Genomic DNA, 21,665 nt, shown 5'->3' with positions numbered 1-21,665 from the left:
CATCTTAAAAGTCTTTCGCATGGTAGAACACACTTCAACAAAACATATTTCAATAAATGTTTAGTGAGACTAGGTTAGACTAGGGTTATGGGTTTGACCCTGGGCTACACACAGATGCTGTTTAAATCGTAGCTACCAAGGCCACAGCAATGGAGTTTATGAATCCATGTGACGGTGCAATTGTCCCTCTATGTCCAGTGTTCGCCCCTCCTATTTAGTATACATTATTTCCGCTAAAGTTCTTTGCTGCATTTCTGTACTGACAATTTATCTGTGAAAATCATGTAAATAGTTTTTGTAACTATTTGTACAATATAACTGTCACTTTCATGGTATAAATAAATAAATTTACGAAAATTAAATCCTAAAGCAACTGATCTCACCTGTGACACAGAAACAGGTCCAGACACACATGAACTTGTGTTAAGTGGGGGTGGAGCCACCTTCACCTGCTGCTCAATAAGAGCCAGTGACGAGTGGCACCAGTAACTAGTGGAGCTTTAGGCGTTTGCTGATATGGAGTTGAAGCAAACTGGTCTTGGGGTTCTGCTGCTTGTGCTGCTTGGCAGTTGTAGTGCACAGTTACCAAAATGGAAGAGACCAAGTCCTCACCAGGCTCAACAGACAACAGGCAGGGGACCTGTGCAGCAAGCAGGGGCACGGTTGCCTGTTCAGGATCCTGCAGATCCACTCAGTGTTCAGTTGAAACAGGTGGTGCAGGGTCCAGTGAAGAAATTGACGTGGCATTTCCCCCAAGCTCCAGAGAAGCCTAAGCAGCCAGTAGTGAATTTTGAGCCACGTCAGCCTGTTTCTACTGTGAGTGTTGCAGCCGATTGTGGACAGAACTCTGTGTATGTGGAGGTTAAGAAGGATTTGTTTGGAACTGGAGAGTTAATAAATCCCTCGGCCCTCAGCCTTGGAGGCTGTGCGGTAACGGGAGAAGATTCTGCTGCTCAGGTTCTCATCTTTGAAGCAGAGCTGCAGCTGTGCAATAGTGTGCTAACGGTGAGTCTATAGCTGTAGGTGAATTACAACTCCTCCTGGCCTGCTTGACTCCTTCAATACTGTCTGTAATGCTACCAAATCTTCATGTTTGTTCTGCCAGACAACTGCAGATGAGCTGGTCTACAGCTTCATCCTTCAGTATGCCCCTGAACCATTGGGTGGGAATCCAATCACGAGGACAACTGGTGCTACGGTTGGTATTGAGTGCCACTATCCAAGGTAAGGACCAGTTTGCCTCCAGTGTATTGGCCACTGAATAGCTAGGTTTCCATCCATCTGATGTCTTAAGCTCAAGTACATAACTGACCTGTAGCAAGTCATGTGAATAATGGTGCTGTGTAAGAAAGGCTGACCATCTCCAGTACTTCAGAGAGCCATGACATGGTTGTGGTTTTTAGTAGAGGCAGTGGTTCTAAAACACATGGTTGTTTGCATGGTCAAATGGAGTTTACTGTATGAAAACCAGTTGTACGTTATGCTTTAGAAACACATCCTATGTAGCACCAAAAAAAGGATTCCAAAATTGGTACTTGCTAACTGTACACTCTATCCTGGTGAATTTAAGATGAAGGTTTCAATTTGTCCACTGCTATTTTTAATGGCGACGGTTCAGACGCAGACACGTACCTTCCTCCTTTTTTGCATTAATATTTCAGTAAACTTCCACTTTACTTGGCAAAACTTTATCCACCAAATGATCAAACTTTGTGTTTTAGGTCTTTGTTTGCTTGCTTGCAGAGTTTGGTATAAGCTTTCTATCTCTTACAGGCTACATAATGTAAGCAGCAATGCCCTCTTGCCTGCCTGGATACCTTATGCTTCTACTGTGACTGCCGAGGAACGTCTGGTCTTCTCTCTCAGGCTCATGACTGGTTTGTAACATGGTTGTGTTCAAGTAGTTTAAGGCTTCCTAAAGTGTTCCTGCAATGGGCTGATTGTGTCTCTTCTCAGATGACTGGCAGTATGAGAGGCCATCCAACCAGTATTTCCTGGGTGACTTGATAAATATTGAAGCATCTGTGATGCAGTACAACCACGTGCCTCTAAGGATTTTTGTGGACAGCTGTGTGGCTACTGCAACGCCTGATACAAATGCTGCTCCTAGATACTCGTTTATTGAGAATTATGGGTAAGCAAGCCTCCTTCTTGACTCTGCCCATTCCTGCTCCCCTGAAGTCTAATCCTGTTCTTGTTTCTAGGTGCCTGGTAGATGCTAAGCTTACAGGCTCCACGTCTCACTTTTTGCCTCGAGTTCAGGCGGATAAGCTCCAGTTTCAGCTGGAAGCCTTTTTATTTCAGCAGCAGAGCAATGACTGGGTAAGTAAAACTACTTGCTTTGTGATTTGCTGCAGTTGTTTCTTGTGGGCTTATGGTTTTTTGCTTCTGTGCAGATGTACCTCACATGCTTCTTGAAGGCTACACTCGCTTCTGCTCCCACTGATGCCATGTACAAGGCTTGCTCCTTCACTGCTAACAGGTCAGTTTGCAGAAGGAGGAAATGCTAAGCTTGCACAGTAGACGAGGTGACCTGACCAAGATTTAACTGTGCTGTTCCTCAGGTGGACTACAGCAGATGACGATGACCGGGTCTGTGGCTGTTGTGACACAAGCTGTGGCTTTAGGGCTGAAGCAAGTGCATCTCCTGTGGCAGGTGTGTGGGAGTTTCATCAGGTCATGCTTGCTGCCTTTAGTGTCTTGTGAAGCTTGAAACTAAATGCCTTCGTCTCAATGCTTCAGGTCCACAGTGGGAAGGGAACCTGTCTGTTGGCCCTGTTCAGATTGGAGAAAAATCCCCTGTTTGGCGGCGAGGAGGTCAAAATTAGACTATGAACAAAATAAAATTGGTGTGCCACCATATGTGTAACTGTTCTTGAATAAGCCAAGCTAACTAATTTTATAATTGCATATAGCACCACTAAGCAGCAAGACGGAATAGGATCAACCTATAATCAGTATTCTTTGCTGAAGAATGTATAATACTGTCTCAAAGAATGAGGCGTGGATAATGGTCATAGTTATTTTTGCCCATGATTACAGAAATGTGTGAAGGGGTACACTTCACAAATGAACAGCCCAGTTTCACACACTTGGTTTGTGTGGAGGACAAATGGCTGTAAATTGGTTAGTAACTCTCACTTTCAGCATGATCTGCCAAATCCATTTAAAGGAGTAATTTGGCATAAAAGCATGTGACGTTTATCTGCTTACACCACATGTAGGTGCTCAGTGTCAGTTGTGATTCCTTAGTTTAGCACTGGAATTATGAGCCTAATCTTTGGCATCGGTGGGAGGTAATGACCGACTTAACCGCTTCTGTAAATATATATACGCAAAACCTCAACTGAGCTCCAGGTCTTGAAGTTGATGTGACCCAGAACACAGTATGACTATGAGCTGTTGGGACCAAGAGCTATGCCTACAGCCCAAGGCCTCAGTCCTGTTTCTCGCTGGAAAGCGATCAGAGTTTGCCGATTTTGTTGTCCAGGGACTGCACGTTGGCCACTAGTATGCTGGGGAGTGGGGGGCGATTAGCACGCTGAAAGGGTTAACTTTCCTTTGGCCTGTCTCTTCCCCGGTGACTAACATGTATTAATAAAATCAGACACTGCTGAGGGTGCAAGGGTGTCTGCCCTTTGTGCATACTTACAGGCTGTTAATAACTATTGTTCCTCTTTTATTCTGCAAACCACTTGCACTTTTGACTTACTGGATTTTGATGTTGAACTGAGCACATCCAGAGATGGAGAAAAACAACTCCATGTATGGACCAGCAGGTTACGACATATGTTAGAATGTGGTCGGGCCCTTCCTGGCTGCCTGCGTGCACGTGGGACGGGCTCTCTGTGTTTATAAAGAGGGGACTGCCCCTTCTTCTGTGTGCTTTATGAATAAAACTCTCATCTCTCTACGAGAGTGTTGTTCATTATTGCATCGAGAGCTCTCTCTGTATTGGGACTTAGTAGGATTGCCGAGCAGGTTTATCGCTTCATTCTCTGGTTTCTGAGGGAGAGCACTGTTCTAGGAGACCCTTCCTAACAGTCTTGGTGACCCGACGTGATATCCTCACCTGGTAAGTCCGTTTCCTTCCTTTGGACCTCTGCCTGGTTGACGATATCGCGCTCCTTTTTGGCTCAGCTAACCTACCCAGCCCTGTCTGGTGGGCGGGAGTATGAGATGAAGCAGGATTTTTGCCCCTGTAACGAGGGTACAAACCTAGGCGCCTAGTGGTTTTATGCTCACAATCCCTCTGACTCCCAAGATTTGTGTTGTTTGTATTTGTATTGTGTTTGTTGATATGGGTACGTCGTTTCCCAAACCAGAGCCGGATGAGAAACCTGCTGATTGGATGAGGCGATGTAATCTGGCCTACTATGTTGACCCGTTTCTCTCTAACCTAGCGGGATGGACTGAGAGTAATCCTCAGATTCCGCCATACCCTAGGAATGGGACTTTTGACGCAGGGTATTTGAGTTCTGCTCATAGAATGATTTATGAAGGTATTGGGGATCCGCAATGGGACCTCCCCTACATGAAAGAGGGTTATACGTCGTGGTATGACATGAAACAGGTGTGGGATGATTTTAAAAAGATTTTTACTCCAAAAAGCGTGCTGAAAACAATTCCGAAGCCTATTAAGGCCAAAAGGCAAGGCCCTAAATTGTCCCTGCCCTCAAACCAAGCATCATGTTGTAGTATGAACACCGTATCCCCTACTAGCCCAATGGCTCCTCTGGTAACATAAGGGGGTGGCAAGACGGGATTTTATCAGCCTCCGCCGCCTGCCGCTCCGGGGTTATACCCGGATCTTACTGCTCTTAAAGCTGATCTTAAGGCTTCTGATTCTGCTGCAAAGCCCAAGACCAGACCAAACACCTCAGACCCGTCCCTGTCTCTGGCTGTAGTTAAAGTCCCCAAGCCTGATGATGATGATTCGGACTTGGATGGGGAAAGAGACCCGGACTACGACCCTGGAACACGCCCCGATCCCCCACCGGGTCCGTGGACCCCGGGATCGGAACGGAGTTCCCTGGCTGTTGCCATGGCTTGGCAGTCCGGGCCGGAAGGGGTCGAGGTGAAACCGCCTGATGTTACAACCTTAACCAATATTGTGAAATTGCTGCCGGACATTAACGTTGAACCTGTCCGATGGGTGTCTACTCTCATCAAACTAGTTAGATGTCAACAATTGGGCGGGCCCGATTTTCGTTTAGTCCTTAGTCTCGCCATGGGTCAGCAGTATGATGAGTCTGACTTATTGGAGAACGTTCCTATGCTCTCGCCTAAGAATGATCAACCAGAAAATAGACGCGAGAAGGTTACTGAATATCATTTGCGCTCTAAAAAGGACAAGGAGGCCAGCGCCACCGGCGCTGATGATAAATCCCAAAAGCGAACGACGTATTCACTCACCACTCGCTATATATGGTCGGAACCTGATGCTATGGACAGGCTCCAGGCTTTGTTGACTAGATATCTGTCCACTCGCAAACAGCTTAGGCAGGATTTGTCTCAAGTAACCTCATGTAAGCAGGAGAAGGGTGAGCCAATTGTTAAGTTTTGGGAAAGGTTTAAGAATGTTTGGATTTTCCAGGGTGGTATGGATGTGGGGGCGGCATGGTGGTGTGGTGGGTAGCGCTGTCGCCTCACAGCAAGGAGGGCCTGGGTTCGATTCCCCGGCCGGGCGACTGAGGTCCTCTCTGTGTGGAGTTTGCATGTTCTCCCCGTGTCTGCGTGGGTTTCCTCCGGGTTCTCCGGTTTCCTCCCACAGTCCAAAGACATGCAGTCAGGCCAATTGGACATGTTACATTGCCCCTAGGTGTGAATGTGTGAGTGACTGTCTGTGTATGTCTGTCTGCCCTGTGATGGACTGGCGACCTGTCCAGGGTGTATCCTGCCTCTCGCCCGAAGACTGCTGGGATAGGCTCCGGCACCCCCCGCGACCCTGACGGAGAAGCGGTTTAGAAAATGGATGGATGGATGGATGGTATGGATGTGAATGAGAGACCCGAATGTTTTGCTCATTAATACGTTCATGAGTAACTGTCGTGCTGATTGTCAGCAGATGCTGAAAATGCAGCTGACTGATCGGAGTAACTTGAGAATACAGGATGTAGGGAAGAAGCTTCGTATGATGGAATCAGATGGGTTGTTTGATATGGCCCCTAACACAGTTCTGTTGCAGTATCAGGGAAATCCAGGTTCAGGTCAGGCCAGCCCCTGATAGAAAACCAGGGAACTGTCATTACTGTGGCAGGGAGGGTCATTGGCAGCCAGAGTGTAGAAAACGTGCGAGGGACTTGAAGGCAATGGCGAAGGGCCCTCCTCGTCCTCATGGCCCTTTTCCTCCACCTCCCCCAGTATAGGGCTGCCCACAGATTCTGGTCCCGAGTGAAGCTTATCTTAGCACTACTTTTTCCTCTTTCTAGAACCACGATCTTCCCGTTATTTCGCTTAACGTGTCGGGCGTGGACTTCAGTTTTCTCATAGATACTGGTGCCACTCTTTCTTCGCTCGGACCTAAGTATGAGGGCCCTTTGTCATCTAGAACCACTAGCTCTGTGGGTATAACTGGTCAGCCCTTTGTATCCCATTACACTCCCCCGCTATCAGTTCTTTGCGACGACCTCCGTTTTTCCCATGCGTTTGTTTTTATGCCGGACTGCCCGTTTAATCTCATGGGCCGTGACCTCATGAGCCACCTTGGCATTACTCTGACTTTCAGCGGCTCTCGCATGTCTGTTTCCACTGGCTCTCCCTCTAGAGATTTGCAGATTGCTAACAAATCATATAAGTCTTTTTCACCTGCTTTCTTTTCTCTCTCTCCCTCTGACAGCTCAACCATCCCGAAGCCTCTCAGCTCCATTCCTCGCACGGTCTGGGCCACCCATAAGGATGACGTGGGGTGTGTAGATTGTAAACCCTATGAGGCCACTCTTAAACATTCTACACCGGTGTATGTGAAACAATACCCACTGCCTGAACACAAACTGCGTGGTATCGACTCCATTCTCACTACATTGCTGTCTCTGGGCGTGGTGGTCCCGTGTCAAAGCGCCTACAATACCCCAATTGATCCGGTTCCTAAGCCGGATGGGTCTTGGCGTTTCACACAGGATTTGCGACGCTTAAATGATGCAGTAGTGCCGACAGCCCCTATTGTTTCTGACGTGACATCAATTCTGTCATCGGTTCCTTGCCATCATGCATTTTTCACCGTGATTGACGTTAGTTCTGCTTTTTTCAGTATTCCGGTTGAGCCTGACACACAGCCCATTTTTGCGTTCACGCACCGTCAGCGCCAATATACGTGGACTCGTTTGCTGCAAGGTTTTTGCGACTCGCCTGCCGCTTTCGCTGCGTCGCTTAGGGACCTCCTTTCAGACCTCTCCCTCCCTGGGGGCGCTGTGCTCCTGCAGTACGCGGATGACCTCCTGATTTCGGCCCCAGACGAATGCACCTGTGTTGATGCCTCCAAGCTGGTTCTCACACGGCTGGCTGACTTAGGCTTCAAGGTTTCACTGAAAAAGTTGCAGTTCTGCCTCCCGCGTGTGCAGTACCTAGGCCATGAACTCTCTCAAGGTCAACGCCTGCTCTCTGCTGACCGGGTCTCTTGCATCACAGGCCTTCCTAAACCTGCCACCAAACAGGCCATGATGTCCTTCCTGGGTCTCATCAATTACTGCAGACAGTGGATTCCCGACTGCTCCACCCACGGTAAGACCCTGAGGGCCTCCTTCTCCCATGAACAGCCCATGTCTTCCTCCCTGACTTGGACTGATGCCATGAACACTGCCTATGTGGCGCTGCTTACTGCCCTTCGTTCTGCACCTGCCTTGGGCCTTCCTAACTACAACCTGCCATTCCATCTCTGGGTGTCGGAGTCTGGGGGTGCCGCAGCTGCTGTGCTTGCCCAGTCCCACGGGGGGGTGATGCGCCCTTGCGCATACTATTCGAAAACACTTGACGTTTTGCGCCGTGCAGGTTATGAGAACATTCTTCTCGCCACAGAGAATCTTTCTATCCGTCCTCACTCTGCCCTTGATTCTGTGTCCTCTGCTCTCATGCGCCTGCTTTCCTTGTCTGACTCACACACTTCTTCCTCTTTTGACTTGCATGACTGCACTTCTCGCCTGGCCGCTGAAACTTCTATTCGCCCGGACATCCTGTCCACCAGGGCCGTTTGTGTCTCCCCTCCCATTGTGTTCCTTTTCTCATTCCCGATTTTCATGGTATTTCTCATCGGGAGCGAAGAGGGGTGAAGCATGACATGTCAGATTTGTTTTGCATTCATAATTTGAATTCGGCTATAGACCGCATTCTAGACCGATGCCTAGTTTGTGCACAGAACAATCCAAAGCCTAAAGGCCCTCACCAGGTTCTTCCCAAACCTGAGACGCCATTCCAGGAATGGCAAATAGATTTCACACACATGACAACTGTAGGGCCCCACAAGTATCTACTGGTAATGATTGATAAATTCTCCAGATGGACTGAGGCCTTCCCGTGTAATGAGGAGAACGCAAACACGGTAGTGACAAAACTATGTCAGGAAATCATACCACGATATGGCGTCCCTCTAGGAATTGACTCCGACAAAGGTACACCCTTCACTTCAAAGGTCACACAAGCGCTTGCTAAACAGCTAAGCATAGACTGGGCTTTTCACATTCCCTCCCACCCCCAATCCTCCGGAATGGTAGAAAGGGTGAATCGCACTATAAAGGGGCGGCTGAGAAAAGCCATGCAGACTCAAAACACAACCAACTGGGTAAAAATCCTACCTGTGGTCTTAGCTGAACTGCGCATGACGCGAACAGACACCTTAGGTGGCTTATCGCCATACGAGATTGTCATGGGACGACCATTTCCTGTCCCATGGCGACAAGTAACGGCTCTGGGGGGACTGGCGGACCTTGAGGTACGTCGCAGTGAGTACACAGCGGGCCTGTTGTCAGTCTTGAATGAGTACTGGGAGAGGGTCAATCAAAACATCACTGACCCTCCCAAGACCCCCACGCATCTGTATAAGCCCGGGGACCAAATCATGGTTAAAAAGTTCGAACGAAAGGGTTTTTCTGACCCTCCTTTTTCAGAGCCCACAACTGTACTCGCTGTTACGCGTACTGGTGTCTTAACTGACCTTTTTCCACAGTGGATCCACGCCTCCCGTTGTGTTAAAGCTCCTGAATTATAACCCACTCTGCCTATTATTAATCTCTCTTTTGTTTTGCAGAAGCATGATGCTGCTGATAATGCTCTTTCTCTGCTCGGAAGGTATCTCGCCATGAAAGCTCCTATTGTATGTGTGCTGTTGCTACTGTTGTGTATGGGGTCCGTGTCTTTTCAGGTGCCTCATGGATCGAGTGTACGCTCTGGCCTCCTCACTCATCCCCCACCGGTCCGACTACGTCTTTATGGCACAGACCGTGCGACAGCCCGTCTACGTGTCATTGGAACCATCTTATGATGATGCTGTTTCTGTTTCTGTGTAGGAGCCTTTTTCTCTGTTCTCTCTGATGTGCGTATTGCTTATAACCCGTCTTCAACGAGTTATAAAAGAGGGGAATGAAAGGGTTAACTTTCCTTTGGCCTGTCTCTTCCCCGGTGACTAACATGTATTAATAAAATCAGACACTGCTGAGGGTGCAAGGGTGTCTGCCCTTTGTGCATACTTACAGGCTGTTAATAACTATTGTTCCTCTTTTATTCTGCAAACCACTTGCACTTTTGACTTACTGGATTTTGATGTTGAACTGAGCACATCCAGAGATGGAGAAAAACAACTCCATGTATGGACCAGCAGGTTACGACATATGTTAGAATGTGGTCGGGCCCTTCCTGGCTGCCTGCGTGCACGTGGGACGGGCTCTCTGTGTTTATAAAGAGGGGACTGCCCCTTCTTCTGTGTGCTTTATGAATAAAACTCTCATCTCTCTACGAGAGTGTTGTTCATTATTGCATCGAGAGCTCTCTCTGTATTGGGACTTAGTAGGATTGCCGAGCAGGTTTATCGCTTCATTCTCTGGTTTCTGAGGGAGAGCACTGTTCTAGGAGACCCTTCCTAACACACGCCGTCTCAGCGTGACCAGAACGCCGGCTCTCCTGCCCCTTTTCCGGCATCTGAGGCGTTTTCTCGGCTGGTCGGCCCAGATGAATGGGGTCTCTTTGAGGTTCCCAAACAGATCCGCATTCAAGAACTCAAAGTCTGGTATTCGGTGAGTGATCACCGATCTGATTTCCAAAAGTGTTTTTGTGCCGTAAACAAAGTGTGTGAAAACATAGTTACAAATACAAACTGTTATGCCGTGTAGTGCATTAATGGAAAGACACACACGGTCAGCGTGGGTTTATCTGTAACTTTACTGAACCAAAAACTGCCTGTCAGCCTCTATGGTCCCCCTTGCCTTCTGGGTAATGGAGTATATTTAAGCAACGCATAGCAACACGCAAACACAATGAACAAAAAAACTAAGTGAAGGGAGCTCACAAGACGGCAGCCATGCTCGGCACCATCTTGGATTCGCTGAGCAAATAAATATTTATTAATTTTTAATAAAAGTAACTGCACCTTAACATAAACGGCAGCAATTATATCATGTTGGCATGTATTTGTGGCAACAGCGCCCTGTGAAAATGCGCCACCATCTCCTTGGTCTAGGAAGTGTTCAGTAGCAGGTTGTTCCTGTGGCACCACGCCACAAAGTCCTTCACCAGAGTTTTGTACTCCTCCTCCAGCCCTACCCTTACACAAACCGCAATGACAGTGTCATCTGAAAACAGCTGCATGTGTCACGTCTCAGAGTTGCACTTAAAGTCTGAGGTGTACAGTGTAAAGTGAAAGGGGGAATGTACAGAAGATGTTGATCTCATTGGTTCTCTCTGCATCACCATCTAACGCACTGTCCATGCTCTGCTTGCAGCCTGTAATGGTCTTCATACCATTCCAGACCTCTATGTGGTTATTGTATGTACAGGCTGTCTTCTTCTTGTTCAGCAGGCCTTTGACATTGCTGGTTATGCAGGGCTTGTTATTAGCAGAGCAGCACACAGTTTCACGGGATGTATTGAATATCTGAGGAAGACTGGGGTTTTCAGTCCTTTGTAAAGCATGTTTACAAAGACGCTGTGGGCAATGCATTCTGCTTAGCTTTGCAAATCATTTTGAATGGTTCAGCATGGCTAGTGATGTTTTCTTCCCTTTCTGTGTGGGGGGTGGGGAAATGAAGAATACATGTTTTCTGAAATGAGAGTGCCTGCTACAGTTTCCCTTTTGAGTCAGTAATAAGGATAGCCTAGACCAGGTGTGCTCAATCCTAGTCCCAGAGGTCTACCACCCTGAACAGTTCAGATCCAACACACCTGGCTCTAATATTCAGATGCACCTAAAAGCCTTCATCACCTGAATCAAGCGTGTTAGATCAGGGTAGTGTTTCTCCAAGACCAGGATTGGGCCCCCTCGGCCAAGACACAGGTCATCTTTAGGTTCTCTGAGCAATACACTGTAAAAATGACTAAAGCTTCCTCCCATTGAGTATGGTGCCTCAGTCTGTCTTTAACTAAGCAACATACCACAAAATTAAAACTACAATGAAGTCCAAAAAACTTTATGATGAAAGGTTGATAGGCCTCTGCAGCCGAGTGTGAAGCGGCCGGGATGAGAATCAGTACCTCCAAATCCGAGGCCATGGTTCTCAGGCGGAAAAGGGTGGAGAGCTCTCTCAGGGTCGGGGATAAGCTCTTGCCTCAAGTGGAGGAGTTTAAGTATCTCGAAGTCTTGTTCACGAGTGATGGTAAAAGGCAGCAGGAGATTGACAGGCGGATTGGTGCTGGGTCAGCAGTGATGCGGGCTCTCTACCGGTCTGTTGTGGTAAAGAAAGAGCTGAGCCATAAGGCAAGGCTCTCGATTTACCTGTCGATCTATGTTCCCACCCTCACCTATGGTCATGAGCTTTGGGTAATGACCGAAAGAATGAGATCGCGAATACAAGCGGCCGAAATGAGTTTCCTCCGCAGGATGTCTGGACTCTCCCTTAGAGATAGGGCGAGAAGTTCGGTCACCCGGGAGGGACTCGGAGTAGAGCCGCTGCTTCTTCACGTCGAGAGGAGCCAGCTGAGGTGGTTCGGGCATCTGGTTAGGATGACTCCTGGACACCTCCCTCGGGAGGTGTAACAGGCACGTCAACCCGGGAGGAGAGCCCGGGGAAGACCCAGGACACGCTGGCATAACTATATTGCCCAGCTGGCCTGGGAGCGCCTCGGAATCCCCCCCCTCCGGGAGCTAGTGGAAGTGGCTGGGGAAAGGGAGGTCTGGGCCTCTTTGCTTAGGCTGCTGCCCCCGCAACCCGAACCCCGGAAAAGCGAAAGATAATGGATGGATACATGGATGGATGGATGGATGGATGGAGTTGATGCACTTACAAAAATGTTGCCTTAAATCTCAGTAACACCAATAAACCTTGACATACAGTGACATATAGTGGCAGATGTGTTCAGTTTAAACCACAGATGCTGTTTAAATCGTAGCTACCAAGGCCACAGCAATGGAGTTTATGAATCCACGTGACGGTGCAATTGTCCCTCTATGTCCAGTGTTCGCCCCTCCTATTTAGTATACATTATTTCCGCTAAAGTTCTTTGCTGCATTTCTGTACTGACAATTTATCTGCGAAAATCATGTAAATAGTTTTTGTAACTATTTGTACAATATAACTGTCACTTTCATGGCATAAATAAATAAATTTACGAAAATTAAATCCTAAAGCAACTGATCTCACCTGTGACACAGAAACAGGTCCAGACACACATGAACTTGTGTTAAGTGGGGGTGGAGCCACCTTCACCTGCTGCTCAATAAGAGCCAGTGACGAGTGGCACCAGTAACTAGTGGAGCTTTAGGCGTTTGCTGATATGGAGTTGAAGCAAACTGGTCTTGGGGTTCTGCTGCTTGTGCTGCTTGGCAGTTGTAGTGCACAGTTACCAAAATGGAAGAGACCAAGTCCTCACCAGGCTCAACAGACAACAGGCAGGGGACCTGTGCAGCAAGCAGGGGCACGGTTGCCTGTTCAGGATCCTGTCTCAGGAGTGCTTGTGAATCCTGCAGATCCACTCAGTGTTCAGTTGAAACAGGTGGTGCAGGGTCCAGTGAAGAAATTGACGTGGCATTTCCCCCAAGCTCCAGAGAAGCCTAAGCAGCCAGTAGTGAATTTTGAGCCACGTCAGCCTGTTTCTACTGTGAGTGTTGCAGCCGATTGTGGACAGAACTCTGTGTATGTGGAGGTTAAGAAGGATTTGTTTGGAACTGGAGAGCTAATAAATCCCTCGGCCCTCAGCCTTGGAGGCTGTGCGGTAACGGGAGAAGATTCTGCTGCTCAGGTTCTCATCTTTGAAGCAGAGCTGCAGCTGTGCAATAGTGTGCTAACGGTGAGTCTATAGCTGTAGGTGAATTACAACTCCTCCTGGCCTGCTTGACTCCTTCAATACTGTCTGTAATGCTACCAAATCTTCATGTTTGTTCTGCCAGACAACTGCAGATGAGCTGGTCTACAGCTTCATCCTTCAGTATGCCCCTGAACCATTGGGTGGGAATCCAATCACGAGGACAACTGGTGCTACGGTTGGTATTGAGTGCCACTATCCAAGGTAAGGACCAGTTTGCCTCCAGTGTATTGGCCACTGAATAGCTAGGTTTCCATCCATCTGATGTCTTAAGCTCAAGTACATAACTGACCTGTAGCAAGTCATGTGAATAATGGTGCTGTGTAAGAAAGGCTGACCATCTCCAGTACTTCAGAGAGCCATGACATGGTTGTGGTTTTTAGTAGAGGCAGTGGTTCTAAAACACATGGTTGTTTGCATGGTCAAATGGAGTTTACTGTATGAAAACCAGTTGTACTGTTATGCTTTAGAAACACATCCTATGTAGCACCAAAAAAAGGATTCCAAAATTGGTACTTGCTAACTGTACACTCTATCCTGGTGAATTTAAGATGAAGGTTTCAATTTGTCCACTGCTATTTTTAATGGCGACGGTTCAGACGCAGACACGTACCTTCCTCCTTTTTTGCATTAATATTTCAGTAAACTTCCACTTTACTTGGCAAAACTTTATCCACCAAATGATCAAACTTTGTGTTTTAGGTCTTTGTTTGCTTGCTTGCAGAGTTTGGTATAAGCTTTCTATCTCTTACAGGCTACATAATGTAAGCAGCAATGCCCTCTTGCCTGCCTGGATACCTTATGCTTCTACTGTGACTGCCGAGGAACGTCTGGTCTTCTCTCTCAGGCTCATGACTGGTTTGTAACATGGTTGTGTTCAAGTAGTTTAAGGCTTCCTAAAGTGTTCCTGCAATGGGCTGATTGTGTCTCTTCTCAGATGACTGGCAGTATGAGAGGCCATCCAACCAGTATTTCCTGGGTGACTTGATAAATATTGAAGCATCTGTGATGCAGTACAACCACGTGCCTCTAAGGATTTTTGTGGACAGCTGTGTGGCTACTGCAACGCCTGATACAAATGCTGCTCCTAGATACTCGTTTATTGAGAATTATGGGTAAGCAAGCCTCCTTCTTGACTCTGCCCATTCCTGCTCCCCTGAAGTCTAATCCTGTTCTTGTTTCTAGGTGCCTGGTAGATGCTAAGCTTACAGGCTCCACGTCTCACTTTTTGCCTCGAGTTCAGGCGGATAAGCTCCAGTTTCAGCTGGAAGCCTTTTTATTTCAGCAGCAGAGCAATGACTGGGTAAGTAAAACTACTTGCTTTGTGATTTGCTGCAGTTGTTTCTTGTGGGCTTATGGTTTTTTGCTTCTGTGCAGATGTACCTCACATGCTTCTTGAAGGCTACACTCGCTTCTGCTCCCACTGATGCCATGTACAAGGCTTGCTCCTTCACTGCTAACAGGTCAGTTTGCAGAAGGAGGAAATGCTAAGCTTGCACAGTAGACGAGGTGACCTGACCAAGATTTAACTGTGCTGTTCCTCAGGTGGACTACAGCAGATGACGATGACCGGGTCTGTGGCTGTTGTGACACAAGCTGTGGCTTTAGGGCTGAAGCAAGTGCATCTCCTGTGGCAGGTGTGTGGGAGTTTCATCAGGTCATGCTTGCTGCCTTTAGTGTCTTGTGAAGCTTGAAACTAAATGCCTTCGTCTCAATGCTTCAGGTCCACAGTGGGAAGGGAACCTGTCTGTTGGCCCTGTTCAGATTGGAGAAAAATCCCCTGTTTGGCGGCGAGGAGGTCAAAATTAGACTATGAACAAAATAAAATTGGTGTGCCACCATATGTGTAACTGTTCTTGAATAAGCCAAGCTAACTAATTTTATAATTGCATATAGCACCACTAAGCAGCAAGACGGAATAGGATCAACCTATAATCAGTATTCTTTGCTGAAGAATGTATAATACTGTCTCAAAGAATGAGGCCTGGATAATGGTCATAGTTATTTTTGCCCATGATTACAGAAATGTGTGAAGGGGTACACTTCACAAATGAACAGCCCAGTTTCACACACTTGGTTTGTGTGGAGGACAAATGGCTGTAAATTGGTTAGTAACTCTCACTTTCAGCATGATCTGCCAAATCCATTTAAAGGAGTAATTTGGCATAAAAGCATGTGACGTTTATCTGCTTACACCACATGTAGGTGCTCAGTGTCAGTTGTGATTCCTTAGTTTAGCACTGGAATTATGAGCCTAATCTTTGGCATCGGTGGGAGGTAATGACCGACTTAACCGCTTCTGTAAATATATATACGCAAAACCTCAACTGAGCTCCAGGTCTTGAAGTTGATGTGACCCAGAACACAGTATGACTATGAGCTGTTGGGACCAAGAGCTATGCCTACAGCCCAAGGCCTCAGTCCTGTTTCTCGCTGGAAAGCGATCAGAGTTTGCCGATTTTGTTGTCCAGGGACTGCACGTTGGCCACTAGTATGCTGGGGAGTGGGGGGCGATTAGCACGCCGTCTCAGCGTGACCAGAACGCCGGCTCTCCTGCCCCTTTTCCGGCATCTGAGGCGTTTTCTCGGCTGGTCGGCCCAGATGAATGGGGTCTCTTTGAGGTTCCCAAACAGATCCGCATTCAAGAACAGTCTGGTATTCGGTGAGTGATCACCGATCTGATTTCCAAAAGTGTTTTTGTGCCGTAAACAAAGTGTGTGAAAATAGTTACAAATACAAACTGTTATGCCGTGTAGTGCATTAATGGAAAGACACACACGGTCAGCGTGGGTTTATCTGTAACTTTACTGAACCAAAAACTGCCTGTCAGCCTCTATGGTCCCCCTTGCCTTCTGGGTAATGGAGTATATTTAAGCAACGCATAGCAACACGCAAACACAATGAACAAAAAAACTAAGTGAAGGGAGCTCACAAGACGGCAGCCATGCTCGGCACCATCTTGGATTAGCTGAGCAAATAAATATTAATTTTTAATAAAAGTAACTGCACCTTAACATAAACGGCAGCAATTATATCATGTTGGCATGTATTTGTGGCAACAGCGCCCTGTGAAAATGCGCCACCATCTCCTTGGTCTAGGAAGTGTTCAGTAGCAGGTTGTTCCTGTGGCACCACGCCACAAAGTCCTTCACCAGAGTTTTGTACTCCTCCTCCAGCCCTACCCTTACACAAACCGCAATGACAGTGTCATCTGAAAACAGCTGCATGTGTCACGTCTCAGAGTTGCACTTAAAGTCTGAGGTGTACAGTGTAAAGTGAAAGGGGGAATGTACAGAAGATGTTGATCTCATTGGTTCTCTCTGCATCACCATCTAACGCACTGTCCATACTCTGCTTGCAGCCTGTAATGGTCTTCATACCATTCCAGACCTCTATGTGGTTATTGTATGTACAGGCTGTCTTCTTCTTGTTCAGCAGGCCTTTGACATTGCTGGTTATGCAGGGCTTGTTATTAGCAGAGCAGCACACAGTTTCACGGGATGTATTGAATATCTGAGGAAGACTGGGGTTTTCAGTCCTTTGTAAAGCATGTTTACAAAGACGCTGTGGGCAATGCATTCTGCTTAGCTTTGCAAATCATTTTGAATGGTTCAGCATGGCTAGTGATGTTTTCTTCCCTTTCTGTGTGGGGGGTGGGGAAATGAAGAATACATGTTTTCTGAAATGAGAGTGCCTGCTACAGTTTCCCTTTTGAGTCAGTAATAAGGATAGCCTAGACCAGGTGTGCTCAATCCTAGTCCCAGAGGTCTACCACCCTGAACAGTTCAGATCCAACACACCTGGCTCTAATATTCAGATGCACCTAAAAGCCTTCATCACCTGAATCAAGCGTGTTAGATCAGGGTAGTGTTTCTCCAAGACCAGGATTGGGCCCCCTCGGCCAAGACACAGGTCATCTTTAGGTTCTCTGAGCAATACACTGTAAAAATGACTAAAGCTTCCTCCCATTGAGTATGGTGCCTCAGTCTGTCTTTAACTAAGCAACATACCACAAAATTAAAACTACAATGAAGTCCAAAAAACTTTATGATGAAAGGTTGATAGGCCTCTGCAGCCGAGTGTGAAGCGGCCGGGATGAGAATCAGTACCTCCAAATCCGAGGCCATGGTTCTCAGGCGGAAAAGGGTGGAGAGCTCTCTCAGGGTCGGGGATAAGCTCTTGCCTCAAGTGGAGGAGTTTAAGTATCTCGAAGTCTTGTTCACGAGTGATGGTAAAAGGCAGCAGGAGATTGACAGGCGGATTGGTGCTGGGTCAGCAGTGATGCGGGCTCTCTACCGGTCTGTTGTGGTAAAGAAAGAGCTGAGCCATAAGGCAAGGCTCTCGATTTACCTGTCGATCTATGTTCCCACCCTCACCTATGGTCATGAGCTTTGGGTAATGACCGAAAGAATGAGATCGCGAATACAAGCGGCCGAAATGAGTTTCCTCCGCAGGATGTCTGGACTCTCCCTTAGAGATAGGGCGAGAAGTTCGGTCACCCGGGAGGGACTCGGAGTAGAGCCGCTGCTTCTTCACGTCGAGAGGAGCCAGCTGAGGTGGTTCGGGCATCTGGTTAGGATGACTCCTGGACACCTCCCTCGGGAGGTGTAACAGGCACGTCAACCCGGGAGGAGAGCCCGGGGAAGACCCAGGACACGCTGGCATAACTATATTGCCCAGCTGGCCTGGGAGCGCCTCGGAATCCCCCCCCTCCGGGAGCTAGTGGAAGTGGCTGGGGAAAGGGAGGTCTGGGCCTCTTTGCTTAGGCTGCTGCCCCCGCAACCCGAACCCCGGAAAAGCGAAAGATAATGGATGGATACATGGATGGATGGATGGATGGATGGAGTTGATGCACTTACAAAAATGTTGCCTTAAATCTCAGTAACACCAATAAACCTTGACATACAGTGACATATAGTGGCAGATGTGTTCAGTTTAAACCACAGATGCTGTTTAAATCGTAGCTACCAAGGCCACAGCAATGGAGTTTATGAATCCACGTGACGGTGCAATTGTCCCTCTATGTCCAGTGTTCGCCCCTCCTATTTAGTATACATTATTTCCGCTAAAGTTCTTTGCTGCATTTCTGTACTGACAATTTATCTGCGAAAATCATGTAAATAGTTTTTGTAACTATTTGTACAATATAACTGTCACTTTCATGGCATAAATAAATAAATTTACGAAAATTAAATCCTAAAGCAACTGATCTCACCTGTGACACAGAAACAGGTCCAGACACACATGAACTTGTGTTAAGTGGGGGTGGAGCCACCTTCACCTGCTGCTCAATAAGAGCCAGTGACGAGTGGCACCAGTAACTAGTGGAGCTTTAGGCGTTTGCTGATATGGAGTTGAAGCAAACTGGTCTTGGGGTTCTGCTGCTTGTGCTGCTTGGCAGTTGTAGTGCACAGTTACCAAAATGGAAGAGACCAAGTCCTCACCAGGCTCAACAGACAACAGGCAGGGGACCTGTGCAGCAAGCAGGGGCACGGTTGCCTGTTCAGGATCCTGTCTCAGGAGTGCTTGTGAATCCTGCAGATCCACTCAGTGTTCAGTTGAAACAGGTGGTGCAGGGTCCAGTGAAGAAATTGACGTGGCATTTCCCCCAAGCTCCAGAGAAGCCTAAGCAGCCAGTAGTGAATTTTGAGCCACGTCAGCCTGTTTCTACTGTGAGTGTTGCAGCCGATTGTGGACAGAACTCTGTGTATGTGGAGGTTAAGAAGGATTTGTTTGGAACTGGAGAGCTAATAAATCCCTCGGCCCTCAGCCTTGGAGGCTGTGCGGTAACGGGAGAAGATTCTGCTGCTCAGGTTCTCATCTTTGAAGCAGAGCTGCAGCTGTGCAATAGTGTGCTAACGGTGAGTCTATAGCTGTAGGTGAATTACAACTCCTCCTGGCCTGCTTGACTCCTTCAATACTGTCTGTAATGCTACCAAATCTTCATGTTTGTTCTGCCAGACAACTGCAGATGAGCTGGTCTACAGCTTCATCCTTCAGTATGCCCCTGAACCATTGGGTGGGAATCCAATCACGAGGACAACTGGTGCTACGGTTGGTATTGAGTGCCACTATCCAAGGTAAGGACCAGTTTGCCTCCAGTGTATTGGCCACTGAATAGCTAGGTTTCCATCCATCTGATGTCTTAAGCTCAAGTACATAACTGACCTGTAGCAAGTCATGTGAATAATGGTGCTGTGTAAGAAAGGCTGACCATCTCCAGTACTTCAGAGAGCCATGACATGGTTGTGGTTTTTAGTAGAGGCAGTGGTTCTAAAACACATGGTTGTTTGCATGGTCAAATGGAGTTTACTGTATGAAAACCAGTTGTATGTTATGCTTTAGAAACACATCCTATGTAGCACCAAAAAAAGGATTCCAAAATTGGTACTTGCTAACTGTACACTCTATCCTGGTGAATTTAAGATGAAGGTTTCAATTTGTCCACTGCTATTTTTAATGGCGACGGTTCAGACGCAGACACGTACCTTCCTCCTTTTTTGCATTAATTCAGTAAACTTCCACTTTACTTGGCAAAACTTTATCCACCAAATGATCAAACTTTGTGTTTTAGGTCTTTGTTTGCTTGCTTGCAGAGTTTGGTATAAGCTTTCTATCTCTTACAGGCTACATAATGTAAGCAGCAATGCCCTCTTGCCTGCCTGGATACCTTATGCTTCTACTGTGACTGCCGAGGAACGTCTGGTCTTCTCTCTCAGGCTCATGACTGGTTTGTAACATGGTTGTGTTCAAGTAGTTTAAGGCTTCCTAAAGTGTTCCTGCAATGGGCTGATTGTGTCTCTTCTCAGATGACTGGCAGTATGAGAGGCCATCCAACCAGTATTTCCTGGGTGACTTGATAAATATTGAAGCATCTGTGATGCAGTACAACCACGTGCCTCTAAGGATTTTTGTGGACAGCTGTGTGGCTACTGCAACGCCTGATACAAATGCTGCTCCTAGATACTCGTTTATTGAGAATTATGGGTAAGCAAGCCTCCTTCTTGACTCTGCCCATTCCTGCTCCCCTGAAGTCTAATCCTGTTCTTGTTTCTAGGTGCCTGGTAGATGCTAAGCTTACAGGCTCCACGTCTCACTTTTTGCCTCGAGTTCAGGCGGATAAGCTCCAGTTTCAGCTGGAAGCCTTTTTATTTCAGCAGCAGAGCAATGACTGGGTAAGTAAAACTACTTGCTTTGTGATTTGCTGCAGTTGTTTCTTGTGGGCTTATGGTTTTTTGCTTCTGTGCAGATGTACCTCACATGCTTCTTGAAGGCTACACTCGCTTCTGCTCCCACTGATGCCATGTACAAGGCTTGCTCCTTCACTGCTAACAGGTCAGTTTGCAGAAGGAGGAAATGCTAAGCTTGCACAGTAGACGAGGTGACCTGACCAAGATTTAACTGTGCTGTTCCTCAGGTGGACTACAGCAGATGACGATGACCGGGTCTGTGGCTGTTGTGACACAAGCTGTGGCTTTAGGGCTGAAGCAAGTGCATCTCCTGTGGCAGGTGTGTGGGAGTTTCATCAGGTCATGCTTGCTGCCTTTAGTGTCTTGTGAAGCTTGAAACTAAATGCCTTCGTCTCAATGCTTCAGGTCCACAGTGGGAAGGGAACCTGTCTGTTGGCCCTGTTCAGATTGGAGAAAAATCCCCTGTTTGGCGGCGAGGAGGTCAAAATTAGACTATGAACAAAATAAAATTGGTGTGCCACCATATGTGTAACTGTTCTTGAATAAGCCAAGCTAACTAATTTTATAATTGCATATAGCACCACTAAGCAGCAAGACGGAATAGGATCAACCTATAATCAGTATTCTTTGCTGAAGAATGTATAATACTGTCTCAAAGAATGAGGCCTGGATAATGGTCATAGTTATTTTTGCCCATGATTACAGAAATGTGTGAAGGGGTACACTTCACAAATGAACAGCCCAGTTTCACACACTTGGTTTGTGTGGAGGACAAATGGCTGTAAATTGGTTAGTAACTCTCACTTTCAGCATGATCTGCCAAATCCATTTAAAGGAGTAATTTGGCATAAAAGCATGTGACGTTTATCTGCTTACACCACATGTAGGTGCTCAGTGTCAGTTGTGATTCCTTAGTTTAGCACTGGAATTATGAGCCTAATCTTTGGCATCGGTGGGAGGTAATGACCGACTTAACCGCTTCTGTGAATATATATATATATATATATATATACGCAAAACCACAACTGAGCTCCA

The 21,665-nt window shown here is 47.1% G+C and overlaps 3 protein-coding genes across 3 annotated transcripts; all 3 read left to right on the top strand.

Annotated features, from left to right (window-relative positions):
• The first annotated feature begins 472 nt into the window (after positions 1–472).
• LOC119264027 (zona pellucida sperm-binding protein 3-like) lies at positions 473–2,862 on the top strand. The gene is made up of 8 exons (XM_037541148.1): positions 473–1,005; positions 1,106–1,224; positions 1,774–1,877; positions 1,957–2,134; positions 2,205–2,322; positions 2,397–2,482; positions 2,565–2,656; positions 2,743–2,862. Exons 1-8 carry the CDS (start codon positions 517–519, stop codon positions 2,826–2,828), a joined length of 1,272 nt encoding a protein of 423 aa, XP_037397045.1. The 5' UTR covers positions 473–516; the 3' UTR covers positions 2,829–2,862.
• Positions 2,863–12,869: 10,007 nt separating this feature from the next.
• LOC119264026 (zona pellucida sperm-binding protein 3-like) lies at positions 12,870–15,283 on the top strand. The gene is made up of 8 exons (XM_037541147.1): positions 12,870–13,425; positions 13,526–13,644; positions 14,195–14,298; positions 14,378–14,555; positions 14,626–14,743; positions 14,818–14,903; positions 14,986–15,077; positions 15,164–15,283. Exons 1-8 carry the CDS (start codon positions 12,913–12,915, stop codon positions 15,247–15,249), a joined length of 1,296 nt encoding a protein of 431 aa, XP_037397044.1. The 5' UTR covers positions 12,870–12,912; the 3' UTR covers positions 15,250–15,283.
• A 3,462-nt stretch (positions 15,284–18,745) lies between these two features.
• Positions 18,746–21,155, top strand: LOC119262558 (zona pellucida sperm-binding protein 3-like). The gene is made up of 8 exons (XM_037535359.1): positions 18,746–19,301; positions 19,402–19,520; positions 20,067–20,170; positions 20,250–20,427; positions 20,498–20,615; positions 20,690–20,775; positions 20,858–20,949; positions 21,036–21,155. The coding sequence occupies exons 1-8, from the start codon at positions 18,789–18,791 to the stop codon at positions 21,119–21,121; spliced, it is 1,296 nt and encodes a 431-aa protein (XP_037391256.1). The 5' UTR covers positions 18,746–18,788; the 3' UTR covers positions 21,122–21,155.
• Positions 21,156–21,665: the final 510 nt, after the last annotated feature.

The sequence above is a fragment of the Pygocentrus nattereri genome, chromosome 1 (genome assembly GCF_015220715.1).
Source record: "Pygocentrus nattereri isolate fPygNat1 chromosome 1, fPygNat1.pri, whole genome shotgun sequence".
Classification (NCBI taxonomy): domain Eukaryota; kingdom Metazoa; phylum Chordata; class Actinopteri; order Characiformes; family Serrasalmidae; genus Pygocentrus; species Pygocentrus nattereri.
Note: the sequence above shows the minus strand (reverse complement) of the source record. Positions and strands in the feature narration are given on the sequence as shown.